The sequence below is a fragment of the Erpetoichthys calabaricus genome, chromosome 1 (genome assembly GCF_900747795.2).
Source record: "Erpetoichthys calabaricus chromosome 1, fErpCal1.3, whole genome shotgun sequence".
Taxonomy (NCBI): Eukaryota; Metazoa; Chordata; class Cladistia; order Polypteriformes; family Polypteridae; genus Erpetoichthys; species Erpetoichthys calabaricus.
This window is the reverse complement of record NC_041394.2, coordinates 98,117,643-98,134,255: the sequence shown is the minus strand read 5'-3', so window position 1 is coordinate 98,134,255 and position 16,613 is coordinate 98,117,643. Positions and strand designations below refer to the sequence as shown.

General features: G+C 38.8%; 1 protein-coding gene across 1 annotated transcript in view; it reads right to left on the bottom strand.

The window, feature by feature from the left end:
* The window catches only part of zfta (zinc finger translocation associated), a 75,689-nt gene that overhangs the window by 16,951 nt on the left and 42,125 nt on the right, over window positions 1-16,613 (bottom strand). Inside the window, 4 exon segments of the mRNA XM_051923003.1 lie at window positions 11,961-12,179; window positions 12,182-12,237; window positions 13,398-13,603; window positions 13,605-13,816. Of these exon segments, the coding sequence (XP_051778963.1) occupies window positions 11,961-12,179; window positions 12,182-12,237; window positions 13,398-13,603; window positions 13,605-13,816 (693 nt within the window).

The following is a 16,613-nucleotide window of genomic DNA, read 5'->3' as shown; positions in this document are numbered from 1 at the left end:
TGAGTCTGCAGTTAGCTACTCATTCATATGAGGGTGCATGTCCTGAAAGCATTGTAATGCTAAGAATATCGTAAGCTCAATCATTTGATCGATCGTTCAATTAAGAGTGTTTCTCAAACTCAACTGTAACTAAAGTGGCACGTTAAATCCTTTGTAATCTACTTGCTAGCCAACTTAGTCGTTATTTGCTACGTACTTCTTAAATGGACATCCACTTGCACTAACCATAGCAATGGGCAGCCACACATAATACATTAAATTCAAATTATGATAGCTTTCTGAACATTTGGAATAGTAAGATTTATATTGCGAGAATTTTCATGCAATAAAACATTTATAGTATTACTTTATTATTAATAAGTAATACTATTATTATTTTATAGATACTGTATATTTTAAATTCATTTAAACAATTTAGACTTAATAATTACACATTCTTAAGTTAACAGTTCTATGTTCTTTAAAAGTCTTGAACACTCAGTGTTCTATTACTGCAGCTTGCTTTACTATCACAGAAACATTTTCTGTGTTTGCAATTGGTCATGTGGACAAATGGGAAGAAAGAAAAGGTAGGACAGGGTCCTGGGTTGATATGCTTGGATAAAGCGAATACAATATAGAAAGCCCACCTAGCATGACATGCATTGAATTCTATATTTGTATCTTCAACCAACTGCTCATGAACCCAGCACTTATACACTGTTAAAGTACAACCAGAGGGCTTAATCCCATATATCCATTCTCTTTTTTTTTAGAAATAAACACACCGTACACTATGTGAAGGAGTGTGGGAATTGTTAATACATAATGGAATTTATTTACTTCATTTAAGGACACCTGAATACCTTACAAATTTCTACCAGGCTGACCGTAAAAGAGTAAAAATAGGATGTGATGTGGAGGGCTTATTGTCCTCATTGTATTATCATTTCCATCCATCCATCCAGTTTCTTAACCCACTTATGCAAGACGGGGACATGGGAAAGTTGGAGCCTATCCCAGGAAACATTGCGAGCAAGGCAGGAACAACACCTGGACAGGTGCCAGTCCATTGCAAGGTGCAAACACACACACCACACACACAGAAAGAGAATAGGGATAAGCTAACAATGCCAATATATGAAATGCTTGTCTTCTAGACTGTAGGAGGCCAGAGCACCCAGAGGAAACTCTGGTGGGGAGAACATGCTAACTCCATGCAGGGAGCACCTGGTTCTCCCTTGTATCTTCTCACTGTTTATTCTTGCTGTTGGAAAGAATAATGCGTGCCTTAGTAAACAACGACACACTACTGCTATCTATAAGAATACGCTTATTTACTAATAACACTATTTCAGAGCTAAAATGAATCTGTAAAAACAAGTTTGGGGCACTCATGGTTTTGAGGACAATGGAGAATATAACAGTACTACAATAAAATGCGACAGAAGCTATAAAAGGACCTATGCTATTATATTTGAAATATGTAAATGACTATGATGCCATTTGTAATTGCAAGTATATTAATGGAAAATGTAATTAAAGCGGGTCCTCCCTGCGTGGAGTTTGCATGTTCTCCCCGTGTCTGCGTGGGTTTCCTCCGGGTGCTCCGGTTTCCTCCCACAGTCCAAAGACATGCAGGTTAGGTGGATTGGCGATTCTAAATTGGCCCTAGTGTGTGTTTGGTGTGGGATGTGTTTGTGTGTGTCCTGCGGTGGGTTGGCACCCTGCCCAGGATTGTTTCCTGCCTTGTGCCCTGTGTTGGCTGGGATTGGCTCCAGCAGACCCCCGTGACCCTGTGTTCGGATTCAGCGGGTTGGAAAAATGGATGGATGGCTGGATGGATGTAATTAAAGCCAATCCTATTTTAGGGCTGATTCTGATGTAAGTTGGAAGTTGGGAGCATGCACTGATACAGCGCATTGCTGCAATCACCCTCAGGATCCCAAAATTAGGATCTGCTGATGTAAGTAATAGTAAACATCTGATCTTTTTTGTGAAAAAGCAACAAAGCCTTTTATTAGGAACTCTGAAACAATGTATGAAAAGGCTTTTTCATGATAAAGTGTGATCTGAAGAGTGTGATTACAAAAACTCATTGGGGTGAGCTTTTATACATGAAGGGATACTGTAATAGTTATCGGCTCATATGGCATTCTGATTTTGTTATATTGATTATGCATTATACTGTACAGATCTGAATTGGATTCAGCAGGTTTTAGAATATATGCATGCATGATTAAAGCACTATTTATAAATATTTTAATTATCAAATGTAACAAATTAATTCATTACTTACACATTACATAACCTATAATGATCACATCTTACTGTTACTCAATCTTATACTGATATCTCAAACTTTGTCCAAAATGAAATTCTCTCCTTGCATGGTATGAATAAATGTGACAAATTATGTATTTACAAAGCTAACTTTTGCGCTTTGCACAGCTTGCAGCATCTAAGCAAAAGAATAGATTTTTTAGTGTTTTAACTATGCAAGAAAACACATAGGTTCTTGCCATGCATAACAAAAAGGCATGGCAAGTATTTTTGGAAGATAATGAATTTAAATCATTCCAATATTACTGTATGCAACATTGTCACTTTTAATTAATTACCCCACATTATTAGTTTCATTTTTGTAATTACCTTAATATACTGCTATTTAGTTTTCAGCCATTCTCATTTTCAATTTATATTGAAAAAGCTGTCCAGAAAACCGCACAAGTATAAGCCTTTCAGATGATAAACATAACTGTAGATGCTATGTCTCTGATTAATGTTAAGAGCTTTTAAACAAAAAAAGTCTCATAAATAACACTGCCAGAGCAAGAGAGTATTTGCCAGTCACACTTTGACCACACTCACACCTCTATTTCAAATGGCAAAAAACACTTTCTTTTACAAGATGCATTTCAGAGTGCAATGGGAACTTTTCCAAACTTTAATACATTCAGTGTGTTCAGTCCCTCATCAGAAGGCAGCAATACAAATCTATTTATGGTGTTGTGGGTTGTGTGAGCACTTCCAAACATTTTCATCACTCTATTGCCCACCACTCCAGGGGGGAAGCATCATCAGCACAAGCTGCAGTTACTTCATCTTCAAGTGGCAAGTCACAGTTTGTGTTTTTTTAATATGGAACAACATGAGCAATCTGTTAATTTCTAAGGAGAAAAAGGGTTTAATAGGACATCAAAAATGAGCACCATTGAGAACACATTTGAAATAAACGTGCAAAACACAATAACTGTATCCCCAACTATGATGGCATGGACTCCATATCTCTTTGACTATGTAGTAGTAGTTGTAGTATTACTATAAAATGTACACAGTGAATTCTAACTGTGCCTGGCCAACATGCAAACACATCCCCAATGTCCAGCGCAATGATAAATAAGAATATATAGAGCAGGGGTAGGCAACGTCGGTCCTGGAGTGCCACAGTATGTGCAGGTTTTTGTTCAACCCAGTTCCTTAACGAGAACTCAAATTATTGCTGATGAAGCACATATTGCTTAAGTGACATTTTAATGCTTCATTTTAGTGGTCTCGCTTGTTAAGGTTCTCCAACCTTAATTGCTTATTTCAATCTTAAACTGCTGCATTCAGTGTTTTAATTGCTCCTTGTTAGCAATAAGATGTAAAAGACAAAGCAGCCAGCAGTTCTCCAGCTAGCTTTTTTCCAATTACATCTGTGTGTGTTCATCATGCACTGTTTTGATTTAATAAAACACTTAATAGAAAAATGTGACAGACTGAAAATGATCTGTTTTAGGCTTCAAATCATTTGGATGATATCCTTGGAAAGGAAAAAAATCTACGATATAAAAGCCTTACATTGCACAGACTAACAAGCCATAAAATTAAATAAGGTCTGAGATTGGCAATGATTGGTTTCTAATTAAGCAATTGGGTCTGAATGAAAACCTGTAGCCACTGCGGCTGACCAGGACCGACATTGCTTACCCCCTGTTTTACATCTTATTGCTAATAAGGAGCAATTAAAACACTGAATGCAGCAGTTTAAGATTGAAATAAGCAATTAAGGTTGGAGAACCTTAACAAGCGAGACCACTAAAATGAAGCATTAAAATGTCACTTAAGCAATATGTGCTTCATCAGCAATAATTGAGTTCTCGTTAAGGAACTGGGTTGGAACAAAAACCTGCACATACTGTGGCACTCCAGGACCGACGTTGCCTACCCCTGCTATAGAGAAAGCTAGTCTTCAGTATGAGTAAATTAACATTTCATCTGCCTGTTCACTGTGGCACAGTGGCTGTGATCAATGCTTTAAAAGCCAGCTAGTATCCCCAGAAGCTGTAACAGTACAAATGAGGTGTTGGATGCACAAATGCGTAAATGTTCTTAGTAAATTAATTCAGCTGAGTGATGCGGATTAAGTTAGTTTGGCTGTATCATAAGTCCAGAAATGTGGGTTTGAATTGTGACCCAGTCCTTTCGCAGCCCCAGACATGTTTATAATAAACTGCCTGACAACAGGGGCGGCACGGTGGCGCAGTGGGTAGCGCTGCTGCCCTCGCAGTTGGGAGACCTGGGGACCTGGGTATCGAGCATGTTCTCCCCGTGTCTCGTGGGTTTCCTCCGGCGCGCTCGGTTTCCTCCCACAATCCAAAGACATGCAGGTTAGGTGGATTGGCGATTCTAAATTGGCCCTAGTGTGTGCTTGGTGTGTGGGTGTGTTGTTGTGTGTGTCCTGTGGTCGGTTGGCCACCCTGCCCAGGATTGGTTCCCTGCCTTGTGCCCTGTGTTGGCTGGGATTGGCTCCAGCAGACCCCCGTGACCCCTGTTCGGATTCAGCGGGTTGGATAATGGATGGATGGATGGATGCCTGACAACACTACGCCAGCCCTGCAAGTGTGAATGTGGTTTATGTATGTTTGACTGCTTCTTGTATGAATGGTTTTCCATGTGGAATGGCTCCCATCTTGTGTTCAATGCTGCATAGATACTGTAAACAACGTAAGCATTTGCACTGCTGTCTCACAGCTCTGAACCTGCTTAGCCTGGTCTTCTAGGTATTCTGGACTTCCTCGCACATACCATTGACAATATGTGCCCAGTCCAGGGTTACTTCTATCCTTGTGCTAAACGCTGCAAAGACAAACCCCAGGAGACTTTACTTTGGCCTTGAGTAAGGGAGTGTAGGTATGTGTGTGAGTTTGTGTTGTGATAGACTTGCATCTCTTGACCCCAGCACTACATATTTCTGTCATGGAAAAAGCCTTTGAGGAAATGTGTCAAATTCACTGACATTAGAAAATAATTACATACTGTACCTGAGTTAAAGTATCTGAATCTTGCATTTGAAGAAGAATAGATTAACATTACAATAAATGTAAATTTCTCATCTTTGATGCACAACGTCTTGGAATGAATTTTTTTATATGTTCATTAAGAATTACATTTTATTTAGGGCAGAATACGAGTAAAATGGATAGTGTAAAACATCCCAGAATGACTCAAATACAAGCATCTGAACAAAGTGTTGCCCGAATTTCAAATCTATGACCATCTAAACAACCATTAACAATTGAAATGATTTATATTTCAGAAACAAGTCTACTATAATACCTAAGAAACACACAGGTTGAATTTCTTCAGCAATAATCAGGCAGGCAGCAGGACAGCTTAGATTCAGATGCTGATGATGGTGTATCAAATCAATTTAAAGAAGAAATTAGTTCTTAGTACAGTCACACAAATAAACAAACAACACTTTTATTTTATATTGTACCTTTCCCATACTGAACAGCATACACCATGTCAAGGCAATTTACAGGAAGAGGGACATTGTATAATTGTTTACATACAGTATATTATTTGAATAAGTGGAGCACCAATTAGGTTATCATCACACAGTGAGTAAAGAGGCAGGGAATTGAACTAGGTAACCCTGTTAATTTAAAGTCACAAACCTTGCTGCACTGCCCACTATCTACATTTTAAGATTCACATCCTTCTGCTGTTCTGTCAATTTGTTTTAATTTCGCAAGGTGATTAGCAAAAAATCTTATAGTAAATTAACCCGGGAAGCTCCTTGACAAGAGCCCTGGCACAAGCACAGCTGCTCAGCGATCATCTCTGCTGCAGGTGCTCCCACTACTGAGCAGTGTTGTGTACAGAAAGCCGCATCATCATTGCATTCTTCAGTCTCCTGTAAAGTTTAAACTGAATGACTTAATCTGATTGATTATTGTAGAAACTTAAGCATACTTTCCATGGTCAAGAAACAAACCAAATGCTACAATATACATAAATAAAGTCTAATTACCACCAAACCCAACTCTGAAAATTTAATGCTGATCAAGAAATATGAGATGAAGAACAGAATCATGGGAGCCGAGGGTGAACATCACTTAGCCTACAGAGTGAGCTGGTGCGTAAATGAATGAATGTATTCATTCCAGTATTTACCAATGTATTCCAGAGATTTTTGGTATATCAATTAGTACCAGGCCAGTATAAACCTAATCTAACTACCATATAATAGCACAACCAAATACTTAAAAACTATTAAATGTACTGTATATTTACTTGGTACTATGTCCTTGACAAATCACAACAAGCAGAAATCTAACCCTAAAGAGCTCTAAGAGTATCAGATTATGAAAAGGATTCCCAAGAGTCAAAGAAGAGAGACAGATAAGAGAGGAAGGGTGAGAATGAGACACTTTCCAGCTAAAGGCCAATGTAACCTTAGCATAAGTGGTGCCAAGAGAGAGGATCTTCTGCTCTGGAAGAGTAAGAGAAGGAGTAGAAATGTCTAGAAATAGTAAGACACGAGTTGAGAGGGGAGTATGAGTAGAAAGAATTGAAGAACCAGAATTATAGACAAATAGCCACTTGGAAAAGACAGAAGTACACTCCTAAAAATTTGGAGCAATATCCCAGGATATTAAGGGAGTAGTATGGAATAATTGGACATTTATAGGCCCAAACAAAAATGTTTGTGGATATGAGATATATGAGTGATCCACAAAGTTAAATATGAGTTGGCTAATGATTGTGACTTCTGGATCCAAGGATGATATTTCCTCTCCTTATAGAGAGGTGGGACTATAATGTCATGAAGCCCCCTCTAAACTAGAAATAATCTAGACAAGTTTGATTTTAACAGTATCGATAGCAAACAAGCACATTTCATATATAAAAAAAGCCCAATGAATGATTTGAAGCAACCCTACATGTTACAAAGAGTTAATTTGAGTAGGTAAGTTGAGAAATTAGTGTGTGCCACTAATCTGGTGAAGACCTACATTCAATACACTTCTCTCCGTCACCAAACTTATGTGACTCTGAGCAAATGTCTTAACCAATCTTATACTCAATTCTAACAATATGGGTTAAACAACTAGAACCATGACCTGACTTTGTCCATTGCCATGGAAAAAGCTGCCTGGCTTGTAAACAAAAATAACGATATACTGTCAGAAATTACTTACTACTATGGATTCCTAACCGAGAACTGTATTTCAAATTGATGATGATTGCTGCGCTGAAAATTTACTCCACAAAATTGATGTAGATGAATAACTATGGATACTAGTGTGGCAAGAAAATCCAATAGTGAATATGAAAATAAAATCTACTAAAAGTGTTTCCTGTTCTTTTTGTATATTTTCTCCTAAGATTCAGGTGCTGCTCCTACAGCTGAAAACTATCATGCTAAGTAGACTTTCTTCTCTTAATTAGCCCAGAATGAGTGAACCTGGTTACACATGTCTCCATATTGTAATGGTTCACAAAGTCGAAGATTCAGCATGAATATTTGTTTTTACATCTTGGTTCTGTTCATATCTTTGTTTACTAAAAGGATACTTGCACCAAGCAGCAGTGCATTCAATTTCTAAGTAAACCATGGAGAATAGCAAGATCAGGCATGCAGTTGACTGTTTTCATGTTCATACAATAAAAAGGTGAAAAATTGGACCATAATGCTACAGCACACCAGGAATATACAGTATCTCAAATGTCAAGTTCATTAGTTGTACAAAGAATCTGTAAGGCTGAGTGGACTGCCTAAAATATTTTGTTTTTGCTGAATACTGCAATGTATGTTGGTGATAATTTCTCAACACACACAAACTGCATGTTTATTTTTTTATTTTGATCATTGATGCACAGTACATTGTCAATGTGCCAAAATGTTGTTCAAATACAGGACCTGTATTTGCTGTAGGTTCAAACTGAAGGCTTACTGGTTAGATTTTTAACACGGCCTATCTGTATTGAAAACACGTTACATACAGCCTGCAATGATGAGATGGTTTTCTCAGAAACACCCTGTAAACATTTCATATATCTATTGTATTTGTATGTAATTTAGCTGGATTACATCTACATTAGTCATTAACATGCATCTTCAGTGTCATTTATTTGCACAGAATAGTCATCACAGCTACTAAACCATATTTAGAATAGCAACTGCTCCCTAATGACCCAGCAGAAAAAAAAAAGAAAATAACGGTGACACGTTAAGAGTCACTGCCAAAAAGAAACATAGTGTTTTACTCAATGAGAAAGATGCCACCGTCTCATAAAGATAAAATAGATGGGCAGAAAGCTGTCACTCTACTCACTTTCTAAAGCTACATAGGTGTTAGGGCTAGCCACTCATATAATGTCTGCTTTTGATAGCAGATTTTAGGCTGTCAGACTCGCACGTCCTTGTCCTGCTGATTATTCATCGGTACTAAAGTTATTTTCTGACTGAAAATCTTGGTCAGCCTGTAGCAATTCAGGACTACAAAGTTAACTGTTCTGCTAGAGGACTCTGGGCAAGTTTGCTGTACACTGTTGTTTAGAAAAACTAATTTCATAGGAAGTATAACATGAAACATCAATATGCATCAAAAAAATGAAAGATGAAAACACGGAAGAAGAGAGAAAGACAACAGTACATAGAGAAAGCAGATGTTTTTTTTCCCCATTTTTCAACTGTGAACATCTGATAAGTGATGTGTCAAATGGATATACAGAAATAAAGCTGTGTCTGTTACTTGTAGTGGTGGTGCTTACGTAAAACACAAGACAGCCCTTTACTGTTATCAGATGTTTCTTATAAGATTGGCAAGAAACAAGTACTGTGTAAGTAAAAGTCATATTTATAACTGCACCTCAAGAATTGGGAATGACTAATTCCTAGTACAATGTAAATCAAATCATGTGTAAAATACACAAAAGGTATATCTAAACAGTAAAAACTGTAGAACAATCAATGGTTAAAAACTTTGTAAAAACAAATCAATGCAAGTGTATTTATGTTTACACACTGTTTCAGGTGCTAATATTAACTGATTGTTTCAATGTGCAAGAATATTTTATGGATATTTGTTTAATTCCCTTAGTCTCTCGATGATGCCTGACTTAAAACGCAAAATCTCTGTAAAAATAATAAAAATAGAATCCATGTATTTTCATAAAGTTCTGATCAGTCTCAATTAGTTTTTTTCTCATATTATATTCCAAAAGTAAAAAAAAAATAAACACTGCAATTAATTTAATAAATGGATCTATAAATAAAATAACACTTTTCTAAATTGTTTATTCATATTTTATATTTAAGTAAAAGTAATGCCTACTAATCCAGTGTAAGCAGCATAGACAAAGAGAAGTGTTTAATTGATAAAGTTCAATTTAATTTAAATATTGTAATGATGATAGTATTTCACGTTTACTGTATTCATTTTACTGATATAAGCGGGTACAGTGTTTCTGTCATTCTGACCATTTTTTGATGGCTGCATGACCAGAATTCCAGTCAATTAAATGTTAAACTATGGTTAATTCCTTCACTATAGCAGTAATTCTCAATCTCAGTCCTGGTGACTCCATGTGGCTGCAAGTCTTTCTTCCCCACCTTCTTTTCTTTATAACATCGGATGCTGAAAAGCTGCAACTACTTTAGCATCAGTCTCATTAACATGCTCATTAGTAAATAATGGAAAATGAAAACAAAAAAATGAATAATTCCCATGTGTCATACATAAATGCTTGATACATTCTAATAAAAAATGAACATACTTAGTTTTATTATTTTTACATTGATACAAAACATAAAAACTGGGACACAGCAGAGTGCTTCATTAGGCTAGGAGTCCAATGTAAAAAACCAGGTGGCTTCGCCCCTTTGCCTGCTTCGCTCGCCAACTCCTGTGTTTGGTTAATCGGATATACAATTTAAAATTTTTTTTTCTTTGGAATTGTTTCAATTTCATTATTTGCACTTTTACTTTAAAGCTTCATTAAAAACAATATTTTTTGGAGGCACATTGTGACAAAAACAACATATAACTGCCCGTGAGTGAATATTGTTTCTGTTTCTCTAATAAATAATCCGACTTTTTCTAATGTTTGTCCCTGTGATTTATTGATTGTTATAGCAAAAGCTATTCTCACGGTAACTGTAAACATTTTAATACTAATGGCATATCACGATCTCCTTTGGTGTGTAATGTTATTCGCGGAATATATACATTATCTTTCTTTTTGCCTGTTAAAATTTGCATCGCTTCTCCATGTTCATCAATATACACCCGATCGAATTGTGTATTCTTTGAAATTCAACTTGTCATTGCTTTAACTGTTCCAGGACCACAGATTCTCATAGCGTATGGTCCATTATTGTGTAAATTCACGTTTTGTGCATTGAATGATGTGAATGCGAAAAGACTTGCCTTTTATTTCAGACCTTGATTTGTCCTGCTATTTTTTCAATTATACCTGGTTCTGATGATTAATCACCTTTTGTTTTGCGGTAATGCAATCTTTTCTATATTCTTTGATACTGTAGCGACTGATGTGATAAAGTGTCACAAAAGTTTTACTTGAACAATCGCCAACTTCCTAACCCCAAACACAACTTTCTAGCAACCTCTCCAACCCCTCCTCCTCCGGATCTCGTCCCCCCTTACCGCATCAATCAATACCCCGCTATCAGTCTTCCGTACTGTAGTCCGCCCTCCCTCAATTGGACCGAACAGTCACTTAAAACCAAAAAGGTCTCAACCTGGCTGGGACGCTACAATACTTTCGAATTTTACTGCTTTCATATTCTGTACGTTTCTCTGCATGTGTATCGTGCCATCGGTTATTTGAGCCTTTCGAATTCCACTGCTTCATAATCTCTCATCTGCCTTTTTTTCTCTCCAGCGCCTTTGGGTCTCTATTCTCCGTATTGTCCTTATACGCTTTATATGTGCTAAGAGCACAGGATATGTGTGTACTACGTGCTTTTATACTACTGAGTGTTTTTTGATGGGTGTGCTCTTATATGATATCTTTTGTAAGCTGGGTGTATCTTGCAAGAATCTCATGTTCACGTCCCCGTGAGACGGCCCTGGGACAATCTCTTGGCACCAAGTCTCATGTTTACGTTCCACGCGAGATGCTCCATGGCAAGTTTCTTTTGTCTTGCGGGTCTTTTAAATGTCTTCGAGAACTTCCAAGAAGATCACGTATCGTCGCTTTGCTTTTGCTTTCCAGGATTTTTTTTTTATAATAGAGAGACAACAAAAATCTGCAGCCACATAGAGGGCCCAGGACTGAGTTTGAGAACCATTAGACCATAGTAATGTGAATCATGTGTTACATAGTTAGGTTATAGTGTCCTTTTTTGAGTTAAAATCAGTTTATTTTTTTGTTAAAATAAAAGGGCCCTAATGAAATCATACAGAGCCCACTGTCACTAATTCCAGCCTGCATTGTTTATGTGTAGTGTTATTTTTTTTCCCTTAACTAAATTGAGTTTAATGTCTGTGTATGCTATTTTCTTGTTGTACAATACATATAATTAAGGAAAAAAAAAACAAGAACACAATCTTTACCTTTTTATGACCTAAGCTTTTGTGCAATTCTGCATGTTTTCTTTCACAGCCGCTTTACCAATAGAGTCAACCTAATTTTTACATCTTACACATTTGACCTTCTTAGAGTTCTGCCTGTCATCTTACCTGAAAGTGTGCTTGAAGAAGCTGTGATAGTATCAGACAGTTTTGTCTGTGCTTTAGTTTGCAACTCTTTACTCCATGCTGCTGCCACTGCCTCTCGTTCTGCCAGTCCCAGTTTGGCAGTTTCTGGATGACACTCATGGATGTGCCTTTTGATTGCATTCATTTTGACATCAGGAAGCGTCTCACAACATACCATGCACACAAGCCCCTGGGTCTTCAGTTGTAATCCACCAAATAGTCAAGTCGCCACCTCCTCTTGATCACAGTGTTTCCAGACCTTTAGCAGAGACAAAGAAACTGTTTGTGGGCCATGTTAACGGTAATGCTCCCATGTATCACTATTGCCAATTTTGTTGTGTTTCTCAGAATTCAGACTGGAACTCGTAGTACTTAGGGTAAGATTTCCATGATCTTGTGCAGTTAAGTTGTTATTGGTGACATACAGTACTAACTTGGCAGTCTTCATCTTCTGTTTCAGGCTCTGATTTTACGGAGACATCAAAGTTATCAATCCGATCCATGTTCAGCTGGAAAGGTAGCTCCTGATACCAATAAACAAACATACAGCCAATCAAGTTAATCAGAAAAAGGCTGAAAAAGAAATTAAAATGTATTTACTTACATTTTCATTTTACATTTGGGTATGCATACATACGACATCAGCTGCATTTCTACTTACACCACTTCATATTCCTTTATGGTTGTTTTCTACACTACACACACTGAAATTTTTAATTATATTGTGTGTGCAAAAACACTTCGGTCTTCAAATGAAAAATAAAATATGCTACACTTAAGCTTTTTTCAACTGTTGTACATGGATAGTCTTTCCAATTCTAAAAGCAACCAGAAGTTTACTAAATTTTTTTTTGCAGATAATACCTTAAAACTACAGTAAAAGTTTTCTATTCTAAGTTCCAATTTCTTCTACAAAGAACCTGATTATCATTTTGCTCTCTTATCATCACATTAATTCTACTTGTTTATTCTATATTCCTTCATTTCCTGGGGATGGCCCTTAGTTGAGAGGAACAGAGAATGGTCATCATCCAACTGTAGGCCAATAATGTATATCCCCCACTTTTCCATGACCGGTTAGCTCCCCATTCATATTCCACCACTCGCACTCCTCTTCTCCTGCACTCCTCAACTGCAACAATGCTACCAATGAGGTGAGTGGCATCTGCAAACACTCATGCTGCCACTTCATGTAAGGAGATGTGTGGTGTGGCCTGACTTAACCATGTCATCAGCGAGTGCCCCACTTATAGGAACTGTGAAACCCCTTGTAAAGTTATGTTACTGGTAGAAGTGAGTTGGCATAATGGAATGTCAATGCTTTAGTGGAGTCATCTAACCTCTGAGCAATTTAGCCCTGTACATGACTTCAGGTGCCTACCAATTGCTCTGCAATAATCTATATTATAAAAGGCCTACTGTATCCAAGTACCTGCGTTGTTGCTGTATTGGTTGCTGTGTACCGAGCTGCTTCCCTCTCCCTCCTTACTTCTGTTGTCCCAGGTCTGCAGAATGCTACGTTTTTCCTCAGTTGTATAGATTAGGGAATTAGGATGAATGTCTAGGACATGGCTTTTGATATCCTCCAGATGAAGAGAAGGCAACTCAATGCCACACACCATGCACAACAAGCTTGTTGGCATCAACATGATAATCCATGAGAAACTCTTGTCGAAACCACGTATGCAGCGAGTCATTGAGGTAGCGTTCCAGCGTGCGAGATCCTGTACCAGAGGGAGATTGCTCCAGTGGCTCATGGACTCCACTCACCAGATCTGAACACTGCTGTCTAGTGATACGGTTGATGCTCTTCTTGGGTGTACAAGAGCTGATCTTTCCTAGTAAAGTCACAAAGAAAAAGTGTAAGGTATTAATCCATTTAAACAAAGTTGATAGTGTTGTTTGCACTCAAACAATCTACTTGTGCGTGCTCCTCCATTGCCCTGGGGTTTCCCCCAGTGACATCTGTAAATGACATGCAAGTAAGTTAAGAGTCTGTATAATTTTAAACCTTCTTGCTTATACCAACACAGTTATACATCCACTAGGTGAATTGTTTAACTCAAGCCCTTAACCTTGTTCTTTTTATTGATTTCCTTTTTACTTAGCTTCATTTGTAGTGATATAGTGATACAGGGTATGCACATTTCATCTGCCTTCTATTCTCATGAATCAAAGTAAAGTTACAGTTAAATGCTGCAGAACTGAGTCTTGCCTAGGAATTCAGCATAGGCCCATAGACCACATCAGCAAAATTTTAGGAAATCTACAGTTAGGAATATTGACAAAGCAGTTTGTAGTTTAATGGATTTTTTTTTTTTTTTGCTTATGTGTTGGTTTTACAGTATCAATACACTTTTCCTTTGTTAAATACAACTTCAAAATTATTTTTGTGACTGTATCAGAGCTAAAAATATCATGTTAATCCTTATCACCCTATTAACCATTTGTTAATATTCATTATTTTTACAAATTAATCTAGAACTGTATTTTCTGGAAGCATTTTTTTCTATGACAGCCATGTTTCTTGTTGTATGGCTTGTCAGTCTTCCACTTGAGGCTCCCATCCTATAGCAAGCCTTGCAATACTATGTCTGAATGACAACCGTAGTGTGTAAAATGGTGCTGAAAAAGATCCAACATCAGTTTATTTATTCAAAACAATGTTCTTATCCATAGATGGGTTCACTTGGAAGATAGACATGATGTCTGTTTGTGGCTTCTATGAGAAATGAGCAATTTACAATTATGTGACATGGTTCTGTTGCAGCACAGTATTTGAACACTTTTCTGAACATTCTCTGAGAAATGCACAGTTCTTTACTGGAAAGGGAGAGACAGGCTAGGTTTGACAAATCTAGCATTATGACTGACATTACATGGCACCTGAACACACTGCACTAAAGAATTAAACATTCAGGCAGTGTGGCGAGTATGATACAAGATTGCACATCAAAAGTACCTTTAAGAGTTGTTACTAATCAATAAGGTGCAAGATCTCACATTGTATAGATGAAGATATAAAAAACAAATATTTAGCTATGAAGGTTGCAGTCATGTGCCTCGTTTGCTGTTGATGATAAGACACATAAAAATCATACTTGTAAAATATAAAAAGTCTGAATTAGTGTAGGCTGCCCCTAATTCAGTGTGTTCATAAGAAATGTAATGATTTATTTCATGTGGTATTTCATGTGGTAGAAATATATGAAAAACCAAGAATAGTTACTTCACATATTTTAAATATTAAAATTTATGCTTCAATTTAAATGTTTATTAGGTCTGAATATCCTCGTACTGCTGGGAGACTTCAATGCTCACGTGGGCAATGACAGTGAGACCTGGAAGGGCGTGAATGGGAGGAATGGCCCCCCCGATCTGAACCCGAGTGGTGTTTTGTTATTGGACTTCTGTACTCGTCACGGATTGTCCATAACAAACACCATGTTCAAGCATAGGGGTGTTCATATGTGCACTTGGCACCAGGACACCCTAGGCCTCAGTTCGATGATCGACTTTGTGGTCGTGTCGTCGGACCTGTGGCCACATGTCTTGGACACTCGGGTGAAGAGAGGGGCGGAGCTGTCAACTGATCACCACCTGGTGGTGAGTTGGCTCCAATGGTGGGGGAGGATGCCGGTCAGGCCTGGTAGGCCCAAACGTGTTGTGAGGGTCTGCTGGGAACGTCTGGCAGAGCCCCCTGTCAGAAGTAGCTTCAACTCCCACCTCTGGCAGAACTTCGACCATGTCCCGAGGGAGGTGGGGGACATTGAGTCCGAATGGGCCATGTTCCGTGCCTCTATTGTTGAGGCGGCTGACCGGAGCTGTGGCCGTAAGGTAGTCGGTGCCTGTCGTGGCGGCAATCCCCGAACCCACTGGTGGACACCGGCGGTGAGGGATGCCGTCAAGCTGAAGAAGGAGTCCTACTGGTCCCTTTTGTCCTGTGGGACTCTGGAGGCAGCTGATAGGTACCAGCAGGCCAAGCGGAATGCGGCTTCGGTGGTTGCTGAGGCAAAAACTCGGGCATGGGAGGAGTTTGGGGAGGCCATGGAAAACGACTTTCGGACGGCTTCGAGGAGATTCTGGTCCACCGTCTGATGTCTCAGGAGAGGGAAGCAGTGCAGTGTCAACACTGTGTATGGTGGGGATGGTGCGCTGCTGACCTCAACTCGGGACGTTGTGGGTCAGTGGGGGGAGTACTTCGAAGACCTCCTCAATCCCACTAACATGTCTTCCAATGAGGAAGCAGAGCCTGGGGACTCGGAGGTGGGCTCCCCCATCTTTCTGACTGAGGTCACCGAGGTGGTCAAAAAACTCCTTGGTGGCAGGGCCCCGGGGATGGATGAGATACGCCCGGAGTTCCTCAAGGCTCTGGATGTTGTAGGGCTGTCTTGGTTGACACGTCTCTGCAACATCGCATGGACATCAGGGACAGTGCCTCTGGATTGGCAGACCGGGGTGGTGGTCCCCCTCTTTAAGAAGGGGGACCGGAGGGTGTGTTCCAACTACAGAGGGATCACACTCCTCAGCCTCCCTGGAAAAGTCTATTTGGGGATTCTGGAGAGGAGGGTCTGTCGGATAGTCGAACCTCGGATTCAGGAGGAACAGTGTGGTTTTCGTCCTGGTCGTGGAACA